The 25,938-nt window shown below is 45.5% G+C and overlaps 1 protein-coding gene across 1 annotated transcript; it reads right to left on the minus strand.

The window, feature by feature from the left end:
• Positions 1–465: 465 nt before the first annotated feature.
• Positions 466–22,710, minus strand: COTL1 (coactosin like F-actin binding protein 1). Its single transcript, XM_062586335.1, has 4 exons — positions 22,556–22,710; positions 21,931–22,013; positions 11,232–11,389; positions 466–1,783 (listed from the first exon to the last, which is right to left on the minus strand). Exons 1-4 carry the CDS (start codon positions 22,630–22,632, stop codon positions 1,673–1,675), a joined length of 429 nt encoding a protein of 142 aa, XP_062442319.1. The 5' UTR covers positions 22,633–22,710; the 3' UTR covers positions 466–1,672.
• Between the last annotated feature and the right edge of the window lie 3,228 nt (positions 22,711–25,938).

Consider the following 25,938-nt stretch of genomic DNA (forward strand, 5'->3'; position numbering starts at 1 on the left):
CCATCATTTTCCCTCCCTTCAGGCAAGTTTTAGGAGGATTAGTCCCAGAATTGTAACGCGCCATGGAAGCCTGTGAGGGAAGCTGCAAAACTGCATTGCAAAAGTCCTCTTGCTCCCAAATCTGTTCCTGACCTCTCTGCATTTACTGTATGTGGGATTGAAATTCTCTTTGACCTAATTACAATTCCCACTGGGTGTTTTGGCACTGGAAATTTAGACATAGAGCTGCTTAAAGAAAAAAAAAGTGTGTCAGATGCACTGTGGTCACCTCTGCCTTTCAGGGTGGAGAAGCACAGGCAAGGGCTGCAGGCACCAAGATCATTTTACATTTAAGCCAGTGTTTAATTCTGCTAATAGCACCAAGATCGCAAAAGCTCAGAGCCTTACAACCAGGATTAAGCGAACTCCTAAATATAGCATCTCATTGTTGCAGGGAAGGTGAAAGAACGACAGAGTCACTGAGAATTGTTCTTGAAAAACATTTATTTCTTTAATGGGTTTATAGCGCTGACTCCCATGCCCCAGTACAACACAGTTTTTCCCTACACCTAACTCTGGGGACAATTACCTTTGATGGAAGGAAAAGCCATACAAAGAACCCCCCAAACAGGCAGTTTGCTACCAACAAACTGTGTTGAATGCTCTACCCTGCCTGGGACAGAGCTGCATCCCTCAGGCCACAGCTGCAGGATGGATGGTTCAACGCCCAAAGGCCCCAAATGACTGAAGACGTGTTCAACTGCGAAAAAAAGGGGGGCAGAGAAGGCTGCTAGGATTCAGCGGCTGCTATTTTTGCAGACATTTAAAAAGGAAATCTATGCATTTCAATTTCTCCTCCTGAGCCCCAGCATTAGGAAAGTCAAATACAAACCCAGAGACCAATGTACAGAAAATAGTGAACAAGTGTCCAGACGTTTCTAATCCCCCCCATTTACTGTGCCATAATAACTTCGAAAAACAACAAAAACCCCACATTCAAATCATGTTGGATCTAATTTTTAAGAGGGAGGGGTGGAGACGCAGCACACAGCATAGCAACTGTCAAGCAATTTTTAAGGCAATTTTTTCCCATTTATTAAGAGTTGAGTTTTTTTGTTTGTTTGCTTTGTTTTTTAAGCTGTTAAGTAAGATTATCTCAGCTGGGCATTAAGCTTAGGCAGTTGAATCAAAGTTTCAGTGAAGTCAACTCATGCTGATCTGAGCCTAGAAGATCGAAAAATATTATTCCCAAGAATATCAATGAGAACAAATTAAAAACATTTAAAATACTCCAGATGCACAACTCTCCAAGAATCTTCATCCCCTCAGAGACCAGGTTGAGCCCAACTAAAACAGACACACATGCACACACACGAAGAAGGACACAGTGGCAAGCCTCTACGAACACAATGCTGAATACAGACCAAAGCAGAGCCAAACCTAAATTCCACAGATGCAAGAGCGTGGACAGAGTTATGAGTACAAAATGGGGGGAAGAAACATCCCACAGAGGGATGCTTCGTTAGATGGAATGGAAAATAAAAGTCTGCTGAATGCAAAGAAAGGGAGCTCTTAGGTGCACGCACAGAAAGGTGAGTAGTCTTTCAGTTGCCTCTTCTCTCAGCTGGGTTAGTTGGTTGTGCCTTTCCCCTCCCTTTGAGATCCAGGTGATGGTGCCAGGAGGTTAGTGCGTTTACTCAGTCTGTGCGTCATAGTTAGCCCCCCCTGCTTTCTTCAGCTCGTTCTTGATGTAGTCCTCATCCAGCTCTTTGTGGTCACTGATCACAAATTCTTTGGCAAAGTTCTGTGAAAGATAAAGAAAAAGCACATCAGAAAGTGGGAGAATTGTCCAAGTACTCATATTGATTAGCCGGCTTCCGTGGCTGTATGAACTGTATGCCCTTATCTGCTACAACAGGGATGGTAGACAGAAAGCTGCACGTGAGACAGAAGACTGTGGTGATGGTGAAACACAGAGCTTAATCTGGAGACATTTTTGTGTCTGCTTCTACACTTTCTGGCTGCAAGACCTCATCTTGTCCTATGCAACAGCTCTTCCTAGAGATACATGCACAGGCTAGGTTAGTCAAGTTTCCTAAATAGTATGTAAAAAAGGAGTAAATCAGTATACTTCAGCAGATTTCCTGGCCACTCCTCTGGATTTTTTGCTTTATGGCCAAAACTGAGGTATTGTACTAGACAGGCTGCTGATTTTTCTATTAGGCTCCAGAACACTCTGTGATCTAACACTCCAAAGTGACCTTTAAGGACCCACTTTATTAATATATTTGGAAATTGCAGGGTGGATATCTAGCTGTTCGTATGCTCTTTGCAAGTTGTGTTAGCTGCCCCAGCCTCAGGCAGAGTGCTATCACACGATGTGGACTTTGTGAACAGAGAAAAACTTTCCCAGGACAGATGCCTGTGAACGGGATCCCACAGAGCCTTGAAGATCCTTGTTCCCACACTGTCACTGCAATGAAGGACTTGAGCCTTTGGAGGGGCTGTCTCCCCTGCCTCAAAGCAAGGGTGGCAGGCATGTGTGCATGCAGATGTTTAAGCACATAGGTGTATATGCTTCTCGCTTTCACATTTTCTTCACTTCCTAACCACAACTGAAAACAGTCCATGTGCCTTTCATTTCCCCCCAACCCACAGAGATTTTACACAGCATGAAAACCATGAGATCCATTGCATTCTGCATGGCCAGGAACACATGGCTGGCAAAAATGAATAAAATCCCAGCTGCCCTGCTGCAATGGGTCCGGAAGGCAGCACCGGGTAGCGAGCACCGAAAGGCAATGACAGCAACCTGGCAGAATGGGGCGCTGCTTTGGGAGGGAAGCAGCCGTCTTGTTCGGTCTCCCCAGTGCTGGAACAACCCGGGCACTAACGTGATGCGGGGTGTGGGGGGGCTCTAATTGGTTTCAGACTCTGAGACATGGGAGAGCTCTTTATTTGGCAGTGTCTCAAGGACTTTAATTTGGGATCACAGCTGGGTAAAGGAAGGGGGTGGAGAAGGATTCAGCTTGAAAGAGCCTCACCATCTCTTTCATGCAGTGGAAAAAAATGGAAGGGAGAGCAAAACAGCTCCCTCCCCCACGCCAGTCTCCCAGGCTGCAGCTGATCCTGTTTCACACTGCAGGAAATCCTCAGCAGCGAAGAGTTGCTTAGGGGAAAAAGAAGAAAGCTTACAGCAGCTACAAGAAGCCCTGTCTGCTCTGCTTTGTTTATCAGCGCCTAGAAGTCCTAAGGAACCACAGTGATTTCACAGCACCATTTCACTCCATACTTGCAATCTCCAGCTCTCTGGGCTCTGCACAGACAGACAGACAGACCTTGCACTCATCCACGTCTTAGCAGTGTTTGAGAGAAAAAGGAAAGGAAGTGTTTGTTTTGGAGAAGATCCTTTTTGAGTTAGGAAATGAAGGGGCAAAACTTCCAAAACATCGGATTTGGTCATGCTTACAAGTCTGGAGCCAAAGTGGAAGGAGTGTTATCCTGAAGACAGCTTCTCAACTGATAAATCAAAAGACATGTCCAACTTGCAATTTCCTGTGTGAGATCTTTGGAAAGCTCAGCTCTTGCTAAGACTGAAAAAAAAAATGATTCCCACCAATGATTTTGTGCTCACTGAGATGTGCTACACAGGACTTTTGAGCTGAGGCTTTTCAGTTTCTTTTCTACATGCTAAGAGGTTTAATAAGTCTGCCCCATCTCAGGAAACAGAGATTTTGTAGGACTACATAGCTTCAGTGCTGGCCTTGCTTTGACTTTAGTGAGAACTGCATTTCTGAGAGGAGTTCCGTGACAAACGCGTGCATTTTATAAATGAGAAGACAGGTATCCTTCATTGCCCAGTCTGCAGATTCAAGTCGATTGTGAAATTAAAACTGCATGTGCCTTCATGCATGAACAAAGGGGAACTAAATCACATGCAACACAAATTAATTATAATTACTCAAATGTCTTCTCAATCAAACAGTTCTCCAGATGATTCCAGGGTGATGATCTGTGAGCATCAGCCACTATTTTGTGCCAATACCAATGAGACACCTTGCAAGGCCTGAATGATTTCTTCTTAGCAGAGTGAGATCAGTTGGCCAGATGGGTTATGCTCCCAGCATGTTCTGCCACTCTTAAATATCCTCTTAGCTGACTGGGCCATCTCTTGTGCCAGATTTGTACCCTCTGAGTGCAATCTGGGTCACTCCTATAAATAACTCTTTACCTTATTCCTTTCCATCAGCAAGCACTGTCATGGGCTTGTATGGTTCTTCGCGCTGATTCTTACCCACTCTGATGGGTCAAGCCTGCTCCCGGGGAGAAGGTGCTTCAGGGGAGTTTGCTGCCTGGGAATCCCGATTTCAACATCCCGCCTGGCCCTTCTCCAATCATTGTCTCCCTTATCATTCTAAATTAGCTCTTTCAGCTCCCTGGGGTTAAGGTTTGTAGACTTGTTCAGGGCTCAAATCCTAAGATGAAGGAAGCCATCTAAGTATTTTAGAGACAGTTGAAACTATCTGCTGCTTTCTATGTCATCAGGGCAGAAGACAGGAGAGACTCCAGGCCTCAGATTAGGAGATTAGACACCCAGGATCAACAGCAGTACTTTCCAGCTCAAGGGCCACGTTGTCTAGAGTTCACTCCTTTCCTGTCACCTCTGAAACAGCCAGAATATAAAACTATTCCCAACTGCTTTAACTGTTCATGTTAGCTAAACCGAGCACTGGTCTTTGACACAACAGTCATCTGCAATTTTAAATAACCACTCATAGCAAACTGGCTCCTACAAAGCACCAGGACTGTAAGGTCTTGGCTTCAAATGGCTAACAGCAATGCCGACAGACATCCAACTTCAGTGTGATTTCTAGTCTAGCACCAGACTTTCCTTCTGCCCTTAAGAGCCTCTTGCTTGTGGGGGTGGGGAAGTCCCTGGCTTCTCTCTTCTCACACATACCCTTTCTCGATTCCTTTCAAGTGAACTGCAGAACACTGTGTGTGTGTCTGAGACACAGTGCAGATCTCTGACGCTTCAGCCCTTGCTTTACTGACAAGCATCTTCATGTTGCCTCCTCCACTTCCTTTTCTCCTCTCTTCCCCCCCATCCCCAAGCTCTTTACAGCAGCAGCAAACCCTGCGAGTGAATTCTAGCCTTTGTGTTCACCCCAGAGTCACCAGCAGCCTACGGATAACAAAAACAATGATGCCATTTTTCTTTATCGCTCTCACGACACAACAGTAACCAGAGGGTCTTTGCTTTGCCTCTTCAATCATTGAGTATGACATACAAAGTAAAGTTTACGCAGGGCTCTTCAGTATAGCCATCTAACACATGCTTCACTTTTTGTTTGCATAGCAGAGGGTCCCAATTTTGCGATGCAAGCCGCTCTGTCCTTGGCACCTTCCAACCGCTGTGGGCCACCACGGAGGGAAAGGGCTCCAACCATGCAGGTTGGGTTGCACAAGCAGCTTGGGAAGCAAGAAATCTGTGCAGCAAGCTCAGTCGAGCCTTCCTCTTTCAGACAATTTTAGGAGAGGAAAAAAAACCAGGGTGGAGTAGAGTTTCTTCCTATTCCAGACCCTGAATGTTTAACATATGGGGCCATAAAATCTCCCTCAGTGGGCCAAGGGAAAATCTGCTTGGTGTAGACACTGTACAAGAAAGCTCTGCAGAGGCCCATATAAATCCCAGCATGAGTGGGCCTGAAGCCAGAAGGAGAATCCTTGTATCGTCTACAGACATATGGGTTCTTAGCAGCTAGGGATGGTGCCAGGTAGTCAGGCAGCTTCTTGCTGTTTTTATTTACTTCGATAGCCCTTGCAGCAGCCTCCACTGGTGTTCAAAATCCTCAGATCCACAGTGCAGAATTTCACCCTCCCACCCACCAACGATCTAATGTTCAGCGCAGAGGTAGGACAGAAGACACCACATCTCCCCTGTTTCTCTCTAGCACAGCATGGGATCCAAGACCTTGGGTCATGGGGATTAAAAGCCATGCCTTATGGCTGTATGTTCTAGCAGGGTTTCTGTGAGCATAAGGAGAGCTATATAGTGACAAGCCTCTATAGCAATACAGCCCCACTGCCTCCACTCTAGTCTGGCTGCATCTAACCTGGCCCAGCAATCAGCTGTCAGACTCCAAGCTAGCAGCAAAAGCTCCCTCTTCAAATTTATTCTTTGCCAACTTTTATACATAACAGTTCTAGACATTAGGAAAAGCCAGCGCTGACCCCTGGCAAATGCATCTCTCAGCGATGAAAACTGTGTTTGAGTTGATCTCTAAATTACTCCTATCTGTGCAGCATCGCACTGGAAAAGACACATGCCTGTGTGCCAGAGGTGGGGTGATGAGAGGCTGTTTATCTTGGCCTGAAGAAGCTATGTATAAAGTTACCACCTTCACTAGGCTAGAGCTAGGATTTCTTGTAAATCCATATCCATTTGGCATGGTGGTTATAGGAAAGCAGCGTAGGAAAAATAGCCAAAAAGTACAATTCTGTTTGCATTCCCAGCAGTATCTCACTCCATTTACTCACCTTTCTGATAGATACTGCCATAAAGCAACTGTAAGGGACATAGCCATTACCTTATAAGTTTGATTTTCTGACTGCCTCTCACACAATTATTAAATCATTTTTTGTTCAGATCACTGTACTAACACAAGAAACCCAGTGCACACTCACGGAGTTACATGCTTTTTATTTGCCCCAAGACCAGGGGCAGTAATCCCGTAACTGGGTCCTTCTGCCTTAGGCTGCAGCATTAGTGCAGTGGGGAATCCAGGGGGAAAGAGGTGAACAGAAAAGGTCCAATTGTGAGCTCCAAAGTGAGAGCTCAGTAAAGTTTTTGACATCACTAAAGTCAGGCAAATTCCTCACCGAAAATAATAATGAATAAAATGCCACAGATATTTGCTCACTGAAACAGAGCTGTTTTACCCTGAATATGATTTAGGCAAATAATAGAGCACATGACTTTGTGGGGGTAGGAGTGTTGGAGAAAACAGAGAAGAGGCAAAATTCATGGAAAATGAGAGACAAGTTGGCAAAGGCTGGGCAGGCCCTTTATTGAGACTGCCCTGCAGGAGAACTCGGTCCGGTCAGGAGGAGGACCTCCATACTGCCTTCTGAAGGGTTAAAAGCTCTTGGTAGGAAATGCATGCGTGAAGGGTAACAGTTTTGCAGAGGGGAAGCAACACAGAGAGAAACAAATTCCTGTTTTCAATTCTTCAGCATTTACATCTACACGAGGCGACCAGAGCACTGCATCAGTGCAATGTCTTCCCCCTCAAGCCCCACACCGTTTTGTGTAGGCTTTTCCTTTCATCAAAGAAAAGCACCATTATCTCATCCCGCTGCCTCTTACCAGAGCAAAGAAGGTCATTCACCAGAAGGTATGACTCTACCATACTTAAAACCCGTAGCTGCCAGCTTTCACCTTGCAGGAGTTTTTATGGCTGAACTGAACCTCATTCACTGTAATGACTAGCAGCATACAACAGCCATGACTTCAGGAGTGCGAGCTGACTTCTCTGTCTCCTGGCCTCTGCGGTAGCGGAGGTCAGAACAAGAGCCTTGAGAACATCTCCTGGAGAGATTTGTATGGAGGTTGAATGAGCCAGAATTTGTATATACAAAGAAAGTAAAAGGTAAAACCACCCTTACTCCTGGGAACATAAGAGTTTAAGAAACTCAGCAAAGATGAGATACTCTGCATCACCTTATTCTATGTGCGTGTTTACACAGGGAAGTCTCCACACATTAGTATTTAGCTAGACTCTTAAGAAGTTCAGATGAATACTTCTTTCGCATCCTTTACCTGCTTCCCACATGCTTGATCCAAGTCTTCTAATAAGGTTAGACAGGATAGAAAGAAGGATAGAAGGATAGAAAATAAGTGGCCATGAAAAAATGCTACTGAGTGTTCCTTAAAGCAGCACTTAAATACATTAAATGCAAACTCCAGTTTCCTACAATGTAAAAGAAGTAATAAGGATTTTGCCCAAATAAGCAAGAAGACCTGATTGTCAGTACGGATGAGGGGAACTAGAGTTATTTGCACCAGATGAGATCCATCCCTGTAATTTTACAGTTATTATAGCTAAAAATCAATTGTCTTTTCTTTCTGAGAGATTTTTTGACAATCCTCCCTGCTGACTATAAGCATCACTTCCCAGCACCTCCCTGTAGAATTCACAACACCTGCTCCCCTTTCCAAGAGAGGAATACAAAAGCGAGGGCAACTCAGTTCCTCTCCCCTTGCATCCTTTTGTTCACAAGCCTATAACCTACTCTTGAACCGTTAATACCCCTTATGTTTTCTTTACAGCAGGTGCTTCTAGGAGGCTGTGGATAATCACCATGTGTGAAGACCCTTTATTCTACAGATGCAACATGGTAGGTTTTGCTTGCTACTCAGTATTCAAACGGACTCGCTTTTGAGTGTCTCGGCAGAAAAACAGTGTTTATTGGCATTTGTTCAGCTCTAAGCAGAGCTCAGCCGTAGCTCGTCAATGCATCCACGAAGTAGCAGAGAATATAAAACAGGCCTCTCCTCACACTGGAGCTTTGGTCTTGAATAAAGAGCCACAGTGAACTTCTGCAAATACTATAAGATAGCGAGTACTCTTCAAGTTTTACTGAGGGCTTCTCAGACTGAAGATGTTGTTTTGGAGTCCCAGTCAATCACTTCTATAGATCATGAAAATCAAAGCTGTTATCTGCTATGCCAAAAAGCCTCATTGTGCCGTGCTTCTTTGAAGGTCAGCCATGTTGCACGTTGCAGTGGGATGAGTGCGCCTATGGGTCACACACATGACTAAGCTTCCTGAGAGCCAAACTGCTCCAAAAGCCTAGAGACTTCTGGGTTTGTAAAAAGAATTTTTTCCCCTGCTTTAGAGTGATAATGGTCCAAAATGATGAACCAACACTGACTCAAGTTTGTACTTTCTCATTACAGCAAATAACCAATTGTATTTTTCTATGTATAACTCACATCTCAAGTAATCCATACAAAAATCAGAAATAGGGGGTGACTAGGAATAAAATTTGGAAGATGAAGGGCAAGAGAAGTATTAAGAGAGAATTAGCACTGGGATTAACTTCTCTCCTTATTAGTTACTAAATTGTAGGATTTCTTGTTGTCTTTGTTTTTTACAGATTACCTGCAAGGTTACATGCATAAAAAGAAGATAACAGTTCTATACATACTCAACTCCATTGAGAGAAGTGGAGTTGTACACGTAGATACCTGTCTCAGTCACTATGTACTGGGAGCATAAACTCACATCCTTTATTTCATTTACATTGGTTTAAAGGCAGACAGTGAGCTATAAACTGAATTTGTGCGAAAAGGCTGTCTGTTTTTGCGAAAGAATACTAGTTACTATTTATTCTCTCTTTGGTCGGGAACCACAGCATCTTGGGAATATTATGTCTGTCCTGCTAGGTGTCTCTATACTGATAAAAAGTGAAGCAGAAATGTCTTCCTAGTGGAACTGGCTCTAACTGTGTCACTGGTTGATCTGTATAGTCCTGGATTACTTCTTCGTGGATATCCATTAATATCAGAACAGGATGTGGTATGTGCGAGATGCTCACAAAGACACCTGTACTAATAGCCTTAATTCATCTATAAAGAAACTGTTGAAATTAGTTGACAAGGTAATTTCTTAAGGGAAAGATATCACCATTGACCTTACAATAGAAAATAATTTAGAATGAGTTATAGTCAGGGTTGCTAAATAAAAATGTATTGAACATAAGTTGCATTGTGTTCATATTTTAGCGGAATTAATTGGAATATGAATACTTTTAAGGAACTGCCAAGAATAGTTAATGTTCCATGACATTATCAGCTCACATAGATTACTAATCAAACATGAAATGAGTGAAATTGCAAATGATATGTAACAAAACTGAGGGGACAGATCTCAGAGTGGCATTTGGGAATGTTATTCAAATCACCAGGAATCAGGTGTCTAAACATATTTTAAAAAATCTTGGGCTTAGTGACGCTCATGTGAGTCATTCATTAGTACTCTATAATTTTATCTCCAATTAGAATTATACAAGTTCAGCTGCTTCACATGAACAGAGATTTGCTTTCCTATCTATCAGGTGTCGTGAAAGTTTCTTCTCAGAATGGACCCTCTATATAGTTATTATTTTAAAAGATTTAGCACCAATGCTTATCTCTAGGAAGGAATATGAATTTATTATATTATTTATGCTTCTTATCTAAAAATAATCTTCTGTGTAATAGAAATCACCCAATGAACTGAGGGAGCTCTCATTCTCATTCTCCATATTATCCCTTTTGAAGATTTCTTTATATAGGCAAGAGCAGAATTACTGAGGAAGATATTTCAATATTCAGTCTGTTCTCCCAACACAGTAAGAAAGACCACTTCTCAGGCATTGGAGAATTGGCACTGGATTTAGTTGAAAGAGCTAATCTTGCTATAAATACTTCTTCAGGGGAGACATATGCTAAACGTTAATATCTTCTCAGCTGGAGTCAGGCACCCTTGCTTTTCAGCAGCAGTTCTTTGCAGCGTTCCACAGTTCCCATCTCCCACAGCAGCTGTTTGTTTTCCCTGGCTTTAACACTTATTGAGCTTGAAGCCTGATGGAATGAGCGCTATGTCTTAACATCCTGTAGACCTTGAAACAGTTAAATGATATGCTCGATTTGAGCAGACAAATTCAGTTGAAGTCCTTTCAAGGTGTGCACCTTTTCCCTGATACGCCCAATGCCAAACAGAAGACTATTCAAACCTAGTTAGCTATTAAAAGCTGTTAGTTAATTGGTACTGATAGAGACTTTAGACTTTAGCTGATTGTATCCGAGAATTCATTGTGCAGAGACAAAATGACTCAAGAGAAAAATTACGCAAGGCATGGGCTTCCCTGATTAACCTGACCTGCTTAACTGCATTGTTCTGTATCATTCAATATTATGTTATTGGCATATCGGGGAGGGAGAAAGTGAAACATCTTGATGGAAACAAGGAGGAGAGTGCATATATTCTCTGTTCATGAAACAGTTAAGACAGCTTTAAGCCCAAAGATGCTTCGTTGTGCCTGAGTGCTCAAGGGTGGATGTTTAGTCTTCCTAGTAGGAAGACAGGCAACGGGAAACTGTTCTTTTTAAAGGATTAACTACTAACTTGAAGGATGATGTCTCACCTCCTGCTGATGTCCATAGAGCTAAAAGAAAACTGAGAGGAGCAGAAGCAAGAGGTTACCTGTACTACTTCCTTGACCAGTGTCTTGTCAGTCCCAGTTTTGGCTCTCTGCAGGCCACTGACACTCTCTCCAATCCAAGTGATGAGGGCAAACTTGACTCGCTTGCTCATGGCATCACCGGTGGTAAATCGGACAAAACCAAACAATCGAACATCATCTGGAGAGACAAAGAAACAAGGAGAGAGCAATCAAAAACCAACGTGTCCTTGCCCCACTCTTTTTTTTCGAGTGGGAATATTGCTGCCAACTTAATGGTCAAGTCAGGCACATAATACTGAGTATTTGTGAGGATCATTGTGGGTTTACAGAGGCACTGCACACCTGCCCATGGCTTGCAAGATGTGCTTTGCCAGCATTAGGTCTGTCTTCCTAGGGAGCTCTGAGTGACTAGGAGGAATCTGGCTCTGCTGGCTGCACCATGCTACATTAGTGTGCTGCTGGTAAGTTTGGGAAGGACTAAAAAGAGTCAACTGGCAGTTCAAGGTCACTGAGCTAACCCAATGATATGTCCAGCCAGATCATTCATCTGCAGGTCACTGGTTAAGAAGGAAAGAAAGTGATTACCTAGCCGCTCTCTTTCTTACAGGATAGCAAGATCACATTTCATAACATATGCTCAGAAAATGGCTGCAGTGCAAATCTGATTCTTTCCCCTCCTTCCATTTAGCAACATTTTTGGCTCATTTGAATCAGTTTATAAGGGGTGAGGGAGCAGGAGCAAAAACCATCTGCAATTACTTCTCCAGATGTGCTTTTCTACTCATTTCTAAGACCTGTAGAGAAGCGGGAACATTAGGCCTTGGATTTTAAAACTGTTCTAACCCTTGCTTCACAGCTGATTTCTGCTATATCAGGCTAGACTATTTAGTCTGGCTATGTGTGTAAAAACCTTGTAAACTCCTTGTCTCGAGGAGTTTTTTCTTTCATTGCAGGGTGACTCATCCACCAAGGCGGTAGGATGCTGTCATGATTGCAAGCTCTTATAGGGCCTGTGATAGTATCCAATCATAGCCCCAGTCTTTTCTGGCAGCTTGCAGGATGCTGAAACCTATGACCAGGATTGTGCAGAAATGCAGAGCAGATGGACAGTTGTGCAATCGTGGAATATACCTAATCATAGCTACTTCATCTTTGCCACTGAAGATCTTTTCAACAAAGCAAGATGACTCAAAATAGAAGAACAAACCTGCTGTTTGAAAAGAATCATGTTAATCTTGGTTACTCTTGCTGTGACCAGCTCAATATGTTTTATATTTATTTGCTGTCTTGACTGCATGCCAAGTGAGAACACAGTCTCCAAGTGTGGTAACATGTTCACTAAAATCACCTTCATTGGGGTCCATTTCAGCATTCTCCATAAATGGTCAGGATAGCCCCAGGAGCTCTGGAAATAGGGAAGAAGCAGCTCTATATTGTCCATCCTCAGAAAATAAGCTGCTAGAAATCAATGCAAAAAAAGTGAGATGTTCTCTGAAAGCTGACAAATCTCAGTGCTTGTTAAACACTTTACTTTGTCAAAGCCTGAATAAGCAGAACTAGCTTTGATGGAAGATATTAACTTTTTAAGTCTTAAAACCTCATCCATCCTCTCCATATTTTGTTCTCTATGTACTTTTTTTCTACTGAAAGAGAACTTTTGGGTAAAACTGGAAAACGTGTGTGTGTGAAAGAATAAGTCTGTAAGAGTGTGTAAAACAAATGCCACTAAGAATTCCAATTTTGAAACAAAAAGAGAAATCTTGTTCAAAAAACTAGACATGCAGATGGATCTCTTGAAGGAGAAGAACCATGTGCATCAAAAGTGCAGGCAAACAAACCTTCTCTTACAGGCGTCCTATTCCTGGCAGTATGAGAAGCCTCTAGTGAGAGCTCGCATTCCTGACAGCAAATCCTCTTGCCAAGATTGATTAGAACCGTAAATGAACCGACAGCCAGGAAATACCCAAGGTGAAGAGAGACTGTAAATCCCCGAACGTTACTATTAACAGTTATAGGAAAAAAACTTGCTTTCCCAGATTATGACAGTAAAGGAGGCCACATTTTGCTAAGAATTGTGCTGTGGTTCCTCTGGGAACACAGTGCTAGAAGGCAATTTAATGTTATCACGTCCTGGCCCCTACTATACTGTAACCGTGTCACAATCCTTGTCATGGACTTACCACTTTCCACCTTGAGTATGTAGGTTTTTCAACCTTGCTACTTCTACTAAAGGCTATTGTAGATCCTGAAGATTGCTTTGGAATATGTCCCTTTACGTAGATAATACGAAAATATAGTGAATATGAAGAATTCCAAATTTTTGTGCAGAGCTTTTTCCTAGCAACCCAAAAAGGAGGTCGAAGGAGCATGTCTGACAGCATGAGCTTTAATTTGACATGAACCCACAGGCCACTGGCAGCAAGGGGATCTTGATTCTCAGCAGAAAAGTTTGAGCGCTTGCTCATTCTGTTTGAAAGCAGCTTCATCAAGGGCACTTATGAGAGCCAAAATTAGCTGTTGCCTGTGAGCTTTCATCTTTTAGATCATCTACAGCTTGGTGAGTCTGAGCAACTGTTACCTCATCATGTTAAGTCCTAATATGTTTAATGAGCAACAGAGGTTACATTTAGGACTTTGAGTCATAGTCTTTGGCAATACTTCCGCAGGACACATTTACCTGTGTGGGCTTGAAAGGTTACACCCAAGCTGAGTGCTTTCTCCTTGTGTCTCCCTGGGGAGGTTTTATGCCCCCACGGTTGGCAGTTCTTCAGCTGCCATAGTTTTCACTCCACTGTGTTGAATATAAACTGTCAGTATGTGATGCTTTAACTTAATGTGTCAGGTTGTGAACTGCAGTGGCAGAGGCAGATAAAGCCAAGAGGGAATGTGGATCAGGGCCCTTAACAATTAACATGTCTCTTTTTCCCAGTGTGTAATAGGAACAGGCGGGGAGTTTTCCAGCAGCAGTGCAGCCTGCGTATGTCCCTCCAGCCGCTGCTCTGAATCCCTGAGCAGAAGTGGTTGGGTTTCACAATTAGTCTGAAGCATGTTCAGAGCCATAACGGGATCAAAACGCAAGCGCTTTTATACTCACAGATTTCCTCTTTCACAGTTAATCCGTTCTACCCTGACACATCACCGCACTGTGCTGGAAGTCGTCAGTGCCATCAGTGCCAATTGCACTAGAAAGCTCAAGACATTAATATTATCTCCCTTCTCTTTTTCACACACACACAAAAATTGGTTTTAGGAATTTGCTGGGTTTGTGGGAGAGTGAAAAAAATTATAGAGAGATAGCAGATTTCCTCTGAAAGAAGGAAATCCTGTCTAGCTCTGTACAACTACCTTCCTAGTTCCTAAGCTATGAATTTAAGGGCAGAGAGAAGCAAATAAGGCATATTATTAATAGAACTGGGTAGAACAGAAATAGCAGCTTTATTTGAGAGGATTTCACAAGCTACAAACAGCACAAATTAACAACATTAATTCCTACTAATGTCACTGCTCCTTTAATGCAATTGGTAGTAGGTGCTATTCAAACTATGAAAAGTATAACGAGTGCCTTAGTGAATGTTGTATCTTTCCCCAAACCCTTTACTTATTAGCAAGGCAGGAGTTTCCAAATACACTGATTAAGCTGCTCTTGGCTGTCAACAAAGCTTGATGTCAAGCTGCAAGATTTCCTTGATAGTGTTCCCCTTTTTTCCCTCCGCTCAGACCCTTTGATTCGACAGCACTAAAAAATTCCCCATTAAACTGAAATGCACTGACTCCTCAGTCAAAGCTCTTTGCTGCAAGAAAGAAATACAGTGTCAGAAGCTTCATGGTTCTTAGTCTTAGAGCTCTGAATGGCCAAGCAAGAGGCATGCTGAGATAAGGCCACCACTCCAAGCTTCATCTGCCTGCTAAATCGAGGTCAGGCACAGGAAGGCAGCTCATAGAAAGATCTACTTTTGTGTTCTGGCCAACACGGAATTACCAATAGCACATGACAGATTTCAACAGGGGATTGTTTGTTTTGGTTGGAATTTATTCGTTTTAGAATTAATTTGTAAAATTTCCGTCTCTTCAGCCACCCAAACTCCGTTTAGTCAGCTGGTAGGAGTACAGACAGAAAATGATCCCTATCTATTGCACTGACTTTTCCCTCTTTTATACTCCAGGGGGGATCCTCAGGGTTTGCCCCTGAAAAAGCCCTTGAAAATCAGCTTAGCCTTGCCATAGCCTCTGTTGGTGTTTGGAGCGGGCTCTGGGTGAGGGTCCAGAGCTGGAAGCAGTGCAGCCAGGTGCGTAACGGTGGCTCTGCACCCTGGCTGAGACGGTTGGGGTGCAGTGCTGTCCCAACACAGCTGTGCTGCTTCAGGAGCGGTGCTAATCCCTCTTCACCCAGACACCCGCCCGTCCAGCCCCAGCCCCTGCACCTCTGGTGCAATGCTGCCTTACCTCACCCAGGCACATTCTTTTGAGTCATCTAAGACAAATACAAAATGTTTGCCCTCAGGACCATAAACCCAAGACGTGCTGTAGCTGAGGCAGCAGTCCTTCTCCGGGAGCCTGGTGGTGGTTCAGGACACATGTGCATAGCAAGGATGATCCAACACTGAGTTCCCTGCTTTCTTGGGGCCAGTGAAGCTAGTGGTAGTGGGTTGTCAGCATGAGATGCTATGAGAGGAAGACTGAGACCTTCTGACCAGGGCTAAATACAGGCACCAGTGAAGTACAGAGGTGCCCAGGGCTGCAGAGCACACTGCGGAGGGTTGCAACATGGTCACAGGCCCCATCACCTGCTTTACCAAACCACAGATCCCTTCAGCTGGGTTAACTATTTCTGTTGAAGGAGTAAGGAGCAAATGTGGTCCACAAGCGGTAGCTGCTACCCCAGCCACAGTGGTCCTGTATTGGCCTCTCTCTTGAACTAGGTATATACTTGAGCACAGAGTGGGAAGAAACTGGGCAGCTACCATCCAGCTGATCTTTGATCCTCTTCTCTGAAGGAAGGAAAGATTTCATTAGAGTTGGCCAGAAGTGAGACTCCAGACAGGCCGCCCCACAAAAGAACATGCAGTAGATAAAACCCTCCTTTTTACTTGCTCTTGTGCCTTGCACAGGATGGTAAAATGCAGACCTACAGCCATTCTATTTTAATTAAGCATCATAGAACTAAACTGAATGCACAGAGTTGCTCTTTCAGTGCAGAACTTGACCTGATGAGTTACTCCCACAAAAATTAATAAGAAAACTCCCTAAGACAACCTTCCTTCCATCCCTAGGGACAGCACGAGCTGTAGCTCCAGCTGCCAAACCCACAGCACTGCAGCTGGAGCCACCACGGCCACAGCGAGGGCCAGGGAAACTCTGCAGACAAAGACACTGTGAAATTCCCATAAACCATCGTTGTTCCTAGGTCTTCCTTTCCATATATGTACAGGAAAGCAGGGAAGACGGACTTTAAAAAGGAAGAACAGAACTTGTCAGAGACTGATTTACAAAGCCATTTTAGCACCTAAAGATGTGATACCTATCTCATTATACGTCTTCTATTTTTTACAAATCTCAGGTGTTTCCCTACAACCTCAGATGTCAACATTAGCATGATGATCTGATTCTTGTCTCTTATCTCCTAAGTTCTGGAGATAACCAGAACTAACCAGTTCTGGCCAGTTATGGCTAGGCTTTATATGGGAATTGTCATAAACCCAGAAGAGCTTGCATTTATTTCAGGAGTTGGTTCTGTTCCTATTTTCTTCCTAATATTTTATATCAACCAGAAATAATTTTGTAGAGTATTTGTTTCATACCACAGATTTTCAGTTCTTCCTTGTGCTGAATGCACAGTGTGGTTTTGGTCTGATCTTTTCAGACACATGAATAACTATCCCATTTCATGCTGTCATTGCAATTATTTATCTGAACCGGGGCTTTCCAAATAGAAGGGTCATTATTTCTTTTGTCAGAGATGCATTGAAAAACAACTGTTCACATGCGGGATGGGGAAAAATACAGTATTCAAACTTCTCTATTTCTTCCTGGCAGTGTGTGCATAAAGAAATTAAACTACAGACATAGACTATGCAATACTCGGTTACTCAGTAAGACTGGAAAACGCACCATGCTGATCAGTGCAGTCAGGTATCACTGATATTTAAAAAATGTTAAGCATATGGTTTGGACTGGTGTTGTAGTTCAGTAGTATTTCAGCTGTACATCATGCAACTCTTCTCAGAAACAGCAGCAGCCCAAGTAACAGACTTTGAAATTAACTTAAAAATAAATAAATAAGCCTTCACATCCTTCCTTATAACAACCTTCAACTCTTATCTGTGTTCCTGGCTTCAAATCCGCCAGCTCAGCTTTTTGTTTAGAATACTGATGGCACGTATTGCTAAACATCAAATTAATGCTACGTCTGGATCCGTGCCATCTGCACAGGCAGGAGCTGTAACTGTGAAGCAGAATGGATCAAAAGCCTTGAATTAAGTCCTTGTTTAATGCAGAGGTAATCTTGTGCTGTTAAACCCAACCAAAACAGTCCTTAGCCAGAAGACACAGGGGGTGTCTACACTGCGTGTTTAATGACCCTGATACAGTTAATGTCCTCAACTTACAGTCTCCAGACTCCCTGGGTCAGACAAAAGGAAATACAGCCATGTACGTGGGTCATTATACAGGACTGCAAGAGGGAGCATTATTAGAAGCCACCTCCTAGTCGTCTAAGGCCAAACTGTGCTGGTCTTCTTGAGGCCTGATATGGACCGGAGCATGACAGCAACTGATGAGCAAATGCTCAGAGCTCAGGCTATGCTTATATAGGTATAATCCATGGGCCCCTGTACAAAATGGCATTGAAGAAGAATTTCTTACTATGTTTTCTTCCTTGAAGAGTGGCAATCGCTGTCTCCAAATAATGGGAAAGGGAAGGATGATAGTAGGATTATGCATTTCCTTAACTCTTCTGCCAGTACACAAGGCTTAGTAAAAAGTTCAGAAAGCCTCCACCCTGGGATATGTAACATGTAGTTCTGATGTACACTGAATGTTTGAGAACACAGCAGGCAAGAGCAATGAAACCTGCACAAGATGGATAGGGTGCCGCAGCAGCTCCTGAAGCAGGTCATGGGCCTCACTGCTCCAGGAGCTGAGCATCTCAGCCGTTCATGCATTCATTGAACAGCAGCACACAGATTGTTTCTGGAGGTTTACAAAGATCTGCTTTGTCACATGTTTTTTTGAACTGCTACAACCATTAAATGAAGCAATTTCACTTTCTTTCCCTGGGTCATTATCCAGTATTGCTCTCTGAGTAGGTTTACAGAATTAGTAATAAGTTTGGCCATGGTCCACATGCAAAGACTTATGTATGGGAAGAAGAAAAAAATTGACCCTCCTAAAAACAACCCCTCCAGCCCTTTATAACCTCTACCCTTGCACAAGGCAGGATACCCACTATGGGCAAAGGCAAGTCTTCCAAATTGGTACCAACAAACTTCCTGGTTTCAGAGCCTCATGAATTAGCACACACTGACTCTACCTTCCCTGTAATTTAATGTCTTGAGGAAAGTGGTATGTACAGCATGCTGAAGGTGCTCTTAATAAGAATGGTTATTAAAGAAAGCAGGAGATACAGACGTTTTCCACTCAGAATGGCACTGAAATAGCCGGTGTATAAGTCAAGCCAAGCAAGCTCTGACCGAGGTGCTTGGTGGTGCTTCACATGCTGAGGTTTGCAATTCCAGCTCCCGCTCGCACCTTCAACCACCAAATTACATTCAGCTTCTACAAGAGGCAGCTGCAGTACGCTGTGGCTTTCAAGACAGTGTTTTTCACAAAACAGGAATTCAAAACAAGGAAGGAAGTTTATTCTGATGTTAGTTTTTTTTATCTTTTAATCATATTTGCGCTTTACGTGGATAGTAGCTTTTTCTCCCTCCAGTAAAATTTAGAAGGAGCAAGAGGGAAGAGAGGTAGCAACAGGAAGAAACAATATTTAGCCTCTCTTCCCTTCCCTTCCTCCTCTTTTTCCACTGACTTTGTTTCAGTAGAAATATTCCAACCAGCTCTGCTTCATAGTAACATTTGGCACCTTTCTTCCAGATGGGAAGGAAATCTCTAACTTCATTGCTGGCATGAACCTTGCTTTCTGACTGATGTCTAGTGTTCCAGGCTATGGGAAGCTGCACAGATGGAGTCACTGAAACTTGCTTCTCTTCCTTCCTCAACTGGTGCAGCATCCGTTAATTTGTGGGTGGAGGAAGTTCCTTTCTGACGCTTAGCCAAGAACCTGGCACCTGAATTTGCCTAGTTCTTTAAAGCCTAGAGGTAGATTTGAGAATAACCTCCCGTGTCTTTGGTCTGTCAAGGAACCAGCCCACAGAAGGTGCATATGAGGAAAGAGGGAGAGGGAGAAACCTCGAGCAGCCATAAAGGATTTAGCTTCACATTTTAGGCTAAAAATGGGCCAGAGTCAACCCCAAACAAGCTCTTATTTATATCTTCCCTCATCTTGCTTATGCCTAAAACACGCAGAATTTCCTTTTTGCTTTAAAAGTGTTTCAGTATTGGGACCAGCATGGCACTTTGTTGGTATAAAACCAAGTTTTCTCAAACTATATCTGTTTTAATGCCCTGTTTATAAATACGCGTTTGGCACATACAAGTGATGGCAAGAAAACAAACCTGGCCATATTCTAAAATGCAGTATGTGACCCGTTAATTGTTACAAACATCCTACCCAGCCCAACCAGTAACTGCTCTCTGCCAAAGCCCTTCTCCCTGCTGATCCACTCAACAAGAATATTCCCTTTGCTACAAAAGGGAAGATATGAACTGTTCCTAAAGAGGGTACCACTTTAGACAAAACATTAAGAATCAACTCAGACAAAATAAGAGACTGGTTCCTTAAAAACAAGGAGAGAAAATAAATGGAGAAGGTTGCTTTGCAAGCCTCAGATGCGTGGAGATGCTCTTTCGGTTATCTCAGCCACAAGAAGGGACAGAGAACAAAGGTGCTCAGATATTTAAGCTGTTGACCTCCAAGAAAACTACTAACTCTTTAGATACTGTTGGCATGAACTTCAGAAGTGCTGACACCTTGAAATTTCCTGAAAGACCACTAGGAACTGAGATGCTCAGCACTTCTGGGCAAAAAAGAAAACAAGAAGTTGCCTGTCTTCAAAATGGAACAATGTGGCAGAACTGAGGACAAGTCCTGGGCTTTTCTTTATGCCTGGTACTTTCTTTTTTTCTTTTTTCTTTTTTTTTTTTTTCCTGATGTTCCGCATTAAAAAACATTGGGTGGAAGAGGGGTTCTTGTGGTACAGGTCATCAGCTCGCCAGACCTTGACTACTTGAATCTAAAAAGGATGCCATTCTATTTTGAAGACTTCCCGTGCAAAGGTCTCAAGAATAGCTGGAAACTATAGCAGTTGTATCAGTACTGACAAGACCCCATCGCAAATGTCGTGGTAGAACAATCTAAACACTATGATTTAGTGACTACTTCCCAGGGCTAGAATATAGTTTTCTCCTAAGATCCTATTTACTAATCAGAAGACTAGTACTGTCCTCATTTAAATCAGTGGAAGTCCTTCCCTCAATAAAATACAGCCAAGACCTAGGACTAGAAAGTCCAAAATGGACCAGTAAGATCCTCACAGTTATTAGCATTTCAATCCATGCAGGGCTCTTTGACCACAGTGCCTCCCAGGATTCGCCCCATCTTGGGAAGAGAGATTGCTTAATATACAATTCCTTCAGAAAACAGATACGTAAGTCTAAAAATGCAGAATATTAACCATAACACTTGACTATGGAGTAACTAAATGATTTGGGAAGGCTTTGTTGGTTACAGACTGGCATTAGTTACGAACGCTTCATATCTCGTATCATCTCATGACATTATTAAATATTGGGCAAGATAGGGGGAAAAGCTTTAAAATACTCCCCAGAAGTTATTTTGAAAGAAATCAAAGCATGTTTTTGTAAAACATGTCAAAACTTAAGATGAGATTAAGTTAAATATTTCTCCATGTATTTTCATTTCCCCTCAGGGTTTTGTTTCTCCTGTTAATATTCTATGGTTGACAGCTTAACTATCAGCTGCCACGTTAAACCTAGAGCCGCAGCTGCCACGGTTGTGCAGCGCCACATACACAATTGCTGTCAGCGCAGTATTGTTCAAGCAAATCTGCACAACCACGCTGCTCTAGGGTTTCATGTTCTTAAAAATCGGAGCGAGCCTTCTAACTGCAGTTATGTTAGCACTACCTACATTACATAATTTACAGGAGAAGAATTTCCTTGCGTAACAGTCAGTATGACTAATTTTTTTAGCCATAAAAATTGGAGGGTTTTTTGCTCTTCAGTAAGATATGCTCTGAAACTGCAGTGCTAAACAATGGGACCCTTCCTAAGCAAGCGTTTTAGCTGGTTTATACGCAGACTGAGAAGCAATGAAAATTGCAGAAAAGAGGGGAAAACCCCAAAGGACCTAAAGTCCTGGGGTGAAACAAAGGACTGATGGGGCTACGGACTTTGGCTGCCACGGGAGCGAGTTGCGCTCTGTGGTGGCAGGAAAACCAAGTCATGCAGGACAGGGCGAGACATGGGGGAGCAGCAGGACACGCTTCACTTCAGCCAAGTTTCCTCCAGCTCTTTACTCCCCTGTCTTGGGCAACAAGAAATATCCGTTTCTTATCCAAGAGCAACCACGGCAGAGCTTACCTGTGCACTTCCTCGTGAAGGTTTCGTAGTCTACCCCTTGGTCTCCGGGGACGATTGTGGAGCCATCGTATTTAAATGTCACCCTTAGGGACGGGGAGAAGAGGAGAAGAGGAATATATTTAAAATTCACCCTTTAGGAAGGGGAAAAGCGGAGAAGGGGATTGACATACTTAAAAGTCACCCTTTGGGAAGGGAAAAGAGGAGAAGGGAAGTAATGTATTTAAGTCAGTCTTTAGGTAGGAAAAAGGAAAAAGGGGGTTGATGTATGCAAAATACACCGTTTGGGAAGGGAAACAAAGGGGGGGCTGATGTATTTGAAAGACATCCTTCGGGAAGGGAAAAGGGGAGAATTGACGTATTTAAGTCAACCTTTAGGAAGGGCAAAGAGGAGAAAAGGGACAATACGTTCAAAAGTCGCTCTTGGGGAGAGGTGGTGGTGGTGTATTAGAAGACATCCTTGGGGAAGGGAGCGGAGGGGGAGGGGGGCGGTGTGTCCGGAAGACCCTCGCCGGGAAGGGCGCGTAGCGCAGCGCTGCCGGGCCAGGCCGGGGCCGCGGGGCGCCCCCGTCGCCCGCCGCCGCTGCCCCGCGCCCGGCCCGGGGGTGGGCGGCTGGGGGGCACCTACCAGTTGACGGCGGTGGCGTCGTCCCTGACGAGGTTGTACGCCTCCCGGCAGGCCTCCTTGTCGATCTTGGTGGCCATGGGCGCGGCGGAGGGCGCGGAGCGGAGCGGAGCGGCGCGGAGCTGGGGGGCCGCCTCGGCCGCCGCCGCCGCCACCGCCGCCGCCGCCGCCGCTGCAGCAGCACCGCGCGCGCCGCCGCGCGGAGCCGAGCCGAGCCCCGGCGCCGCTGCGGCCCGCCCCCGCCGCCGCCGCCCGCCAATGGCGCGCCGCCTCCGGGCCCCGCCCCCGCCCCCTCCGCCAATGGCGCGCCGCCGCCCGGCCCCGCCCGCGCCGCCGCCCCCGCGGCGGGGAGGAGGAGGAGGAGGAGGGGGGAGGCGGGACGAAGCGGCGCCCGGCCGGGGGGATGCGGGTGCCGGCGCGGCGGCAGCAGCGGGGCGAGCGGCCCCCCGACCCGCAGGAGCGGTGACCGCGGAGGGGGCTGCGGGTCCTTCCCCCTCCCTGAGCGGAGCGGAGCGGGCGAGCGGCGCGGAGCCCCTGCGCGCAGCGGCAGCGTCCCGCCCCGCCGGTGCGCGCCTGCCCGCGGGGCGCCGCGGCGTCCTCCGCGCCGCTGCGGATGGAGCGATCTCCCCCTGCCGGGCTCAGCCTCCAGCACCGGCAGCAAAAAAGAAAAGAGAAAAAAAGGGGGAAAAAAGGGAAAACGGAGGAGCGGGGGAATTCTAATCAAAGCCAAGACACTAATGAGCGGGACTGATTTTTAGGCAAAAGAATTAAGGTTATCTGTAAAATCGCACTTCATCCCTACGCCCGCAGAAAGAGATAGAGCCTCGGTCCTTTGCTTGCCAGAATCCAACTGGAAACACTTGTCATCAGATGTTATGGCCACAGAGTGGAGGTTTAAAAGCCAGTCTTTGTACATCTTAGTGAGTTTCTACCATGAATATGGGAGACTAATTTTTTTTTCTTGCAAATTTAATAAAAATTCCATTCTGTGATAAAAGTAGCACACTTCATTTCCTTTGAAGCTTGCAAATCGATACATTGTTTGTATAGTTTGCAAATACGAAGTCTGAATAGTAAGAAACTTCGTTACAACATGCAGTTACTCAGTGCGGAGACCTCAGGGAGCAAGATCAGCGGTACACGTGCTAGCTGTGAGAAGTGTCATGTTCTGCCATACAAAATGAGCCCCTAATTCTGCAAGTACCTTCTTCACAGCCTTATTACTGCAGGGCCTCTCTGTGGTTGAGATGAGATCATAGGGAAGGGAGAGGTGTCTTTAAAGTCAGCAGAAGTGTAGGACACAGCATCTGCGCGCATTGCACTGTCTTTGCGGACAGCAGTCTCCAGACAATATAATCAGATGTTAATAAGTCTAAATTTCTATTGATTTTCTTTTAGAACCATCTTTAGGAAGACTTTTTTTTTTTTTTTTTTTTTTTTTTTTTTTTTTTTTTTGGTAAAAGCCTTTATGGTGACCATTATCTGCTCATAAAATATATATATATATTTTTTGTAGTCTGCATTTATCAGCCTTTGGCACTAGCTTAATGCTATTTATACCTGTAACAACCGCTCATGTTGTCCTTGTCTTTTCAAGTTTGTTCCTGAGCTCTGATGTTTCCTAGGGGAGAGGTGGCTGATTAAAAATGTCATTTCCCCTGAAAGGACAGAAGCTCAGCCTTGTTTAGGTCTCTGTGACCCAGTAGCTGGCATAGTTGATGGTGAGGAACCTGTACTCATTAGCAACTTTGTTCATGTTTAGAAGTGCCAGATTCAAATTTCAGAAATGCATGCCTTTCTCGTGGGACTAAACCTCTTCTCTTTGCTTCTCTTCCATTTCTTTGATACATTTTCATGGATTTTTTTCTTTCAATGCCTGAAGGAATACATACTGTGCTTAGTTTCATGAAGCTGAAACTGGAGAGGGGAAAATAACTACTTTTCTGGCTTCAGTGAGCCCCGATTTGTTTTCCGTATGGGAGCTCTGGACCTTCCATCTCTGGCACGTGCATCTTTCCTGCACAGGACATCTGTCCTTTTCAAAGGGGACCTCAGAGAGGAAGCACAGCAAGCAGAGGAAGGACTTAAAGAAAAGAATATGCAGTCCTTCAAAAAGATAAATGTTGTCCCCACCAAGTATGAGATCTTGGGAAACTCAGCCTATGTCCAGTTGTCTGAACTTTATTAATGAAGTTGAGTAAGGACCTCAGGATGGGTGGAGGGAGCAAAGAGGATGCACAGCCCGCCAGGAGGCTTAGCTCTTCTCCTAAAATATATTGCTAATGCCTTGGTCCTGTGGCTCTTTTCCATCACGTATTTTTGCTTTGTTTCTGATCTTTTTATGCAGATGTCCCCAGCCCATCTCTGTCCTCCTTGTGCATGAGCACTCTCCAAAACAACGTGCTCTTTCAGGAAGGAATTGCTATGAGTTAACAGACCACAGTTAACACTAGGGTTGTGATCAAGGCAGCTTTTTTACTCGGGGAGCGCAGGAAATGAGGGGTCGCTATCCTGCGCCCCCCTGGTCACACGCGCTACAGGCAAGGCCAAAAGCAAGCAAAAAAAAAAAAAAAAGAAGGTGCCTCGTCTTGAGCTTCAGCAGAAGCCCATCACCGTGTATGGTTTGCTCTGGGGCTGGAGATCAGACCCAGCAGGCTGGATGCTTCCCTCAGCCGTGGAGCAGCCACCGGCCGAGGAGCCGCGGGCGGGCGCGGGCCGCCGCCGCCATTTCCCTCACGGGGCGGCAGCAGCGCGCCGCCCGCGCCGCCCCGCCCCGAGCCGCCCCGCCCCGCTCCCCATTGGTTCCCCCCGCTGTCAATCCGGCCGGCATTTCCTGGGCCAGCCATGGCCGCCGCGGCGCGGGGCAGCCATGCCGCGGCCGCCGGGGGCCCTGCGGCGAGGTCGCCCGCTGCCCGCCGCCCCTAGGGACGCCGCGCTGTGGTAACTGCCTTCCCCTGGGCGCCGGCGGGCGAGGCCGGGCCGGGCCGAGCCTCGGCCCGTTGCCCCTCCGCCGAGGCGGCCCCGCGCCCGGTAACGGCCGCCCAGTAACGGCCGCGGTGGCGAGGCGCGGGCCGGGGGCGGCAGGACGCCGCTCTCCGCCCTCGGCTCCGGGCGGTTTTTCCCTCCGGCCTCGCCGCCGCCTCGAGGCGCCGCAGTAAGCGCTGGGGAAACGCAGCCGATGCGGCCGCAGCCGCGGGGGAGTGAGCGTCGCACTGCCCGAGGACGGGCTTAGCCCGCGGAACGGGCTGAGGGCGAGCGGCCGCCCCGGCCCTCACGGGGCGGAGGAGGCTGGTGCCGGCCCTGGCCGCGCTCGCAGCGCCGCGCCGGGGCGCGGGGCGGCCGCGCCGGGCCCCCCCCGCGCTCTGCGGGCCGGGCGCCCGCTCCGG

This window comes from Rhea pennata, chromosome 13, assembly GCF_028389875.1.
Source record: "Rhea pennata isolate bPtePen1 chromosome 13, bPtePen1.pri, whole genome shotgun sequence".
In the NCBI taxonomy this organism is placed as follows: domain Eukaryota; kingdom Metazoa; phylum Chordata; class Aves; order Rheiformes; family Rheidae; genus Rhea; species Rhea pennata.

Coding starts and splice junctions, on each gene's coding strand:
- COTL1 (XM_062586335.1), bottom strand. CDS start 22,632: ATGGCCACCAAGATCGACAAGGAGGCCTGCCGGGAGGCGTACAACCTC. Junction 11,390..21,930: donor CTTCACGAGGAAGTGCACAG/GTAAGCTCTGCC, acceptor TTGTCTCTCCAG/ATGATGTTCGATTGTTTGGT. Junction 1,784..11,231: donor TGGTCAAGGAAGTAGTACAG/GTAACCTCTTGC, acceptor TATCTTTCACAG/AACTTTGCCAAAGAATTTGT.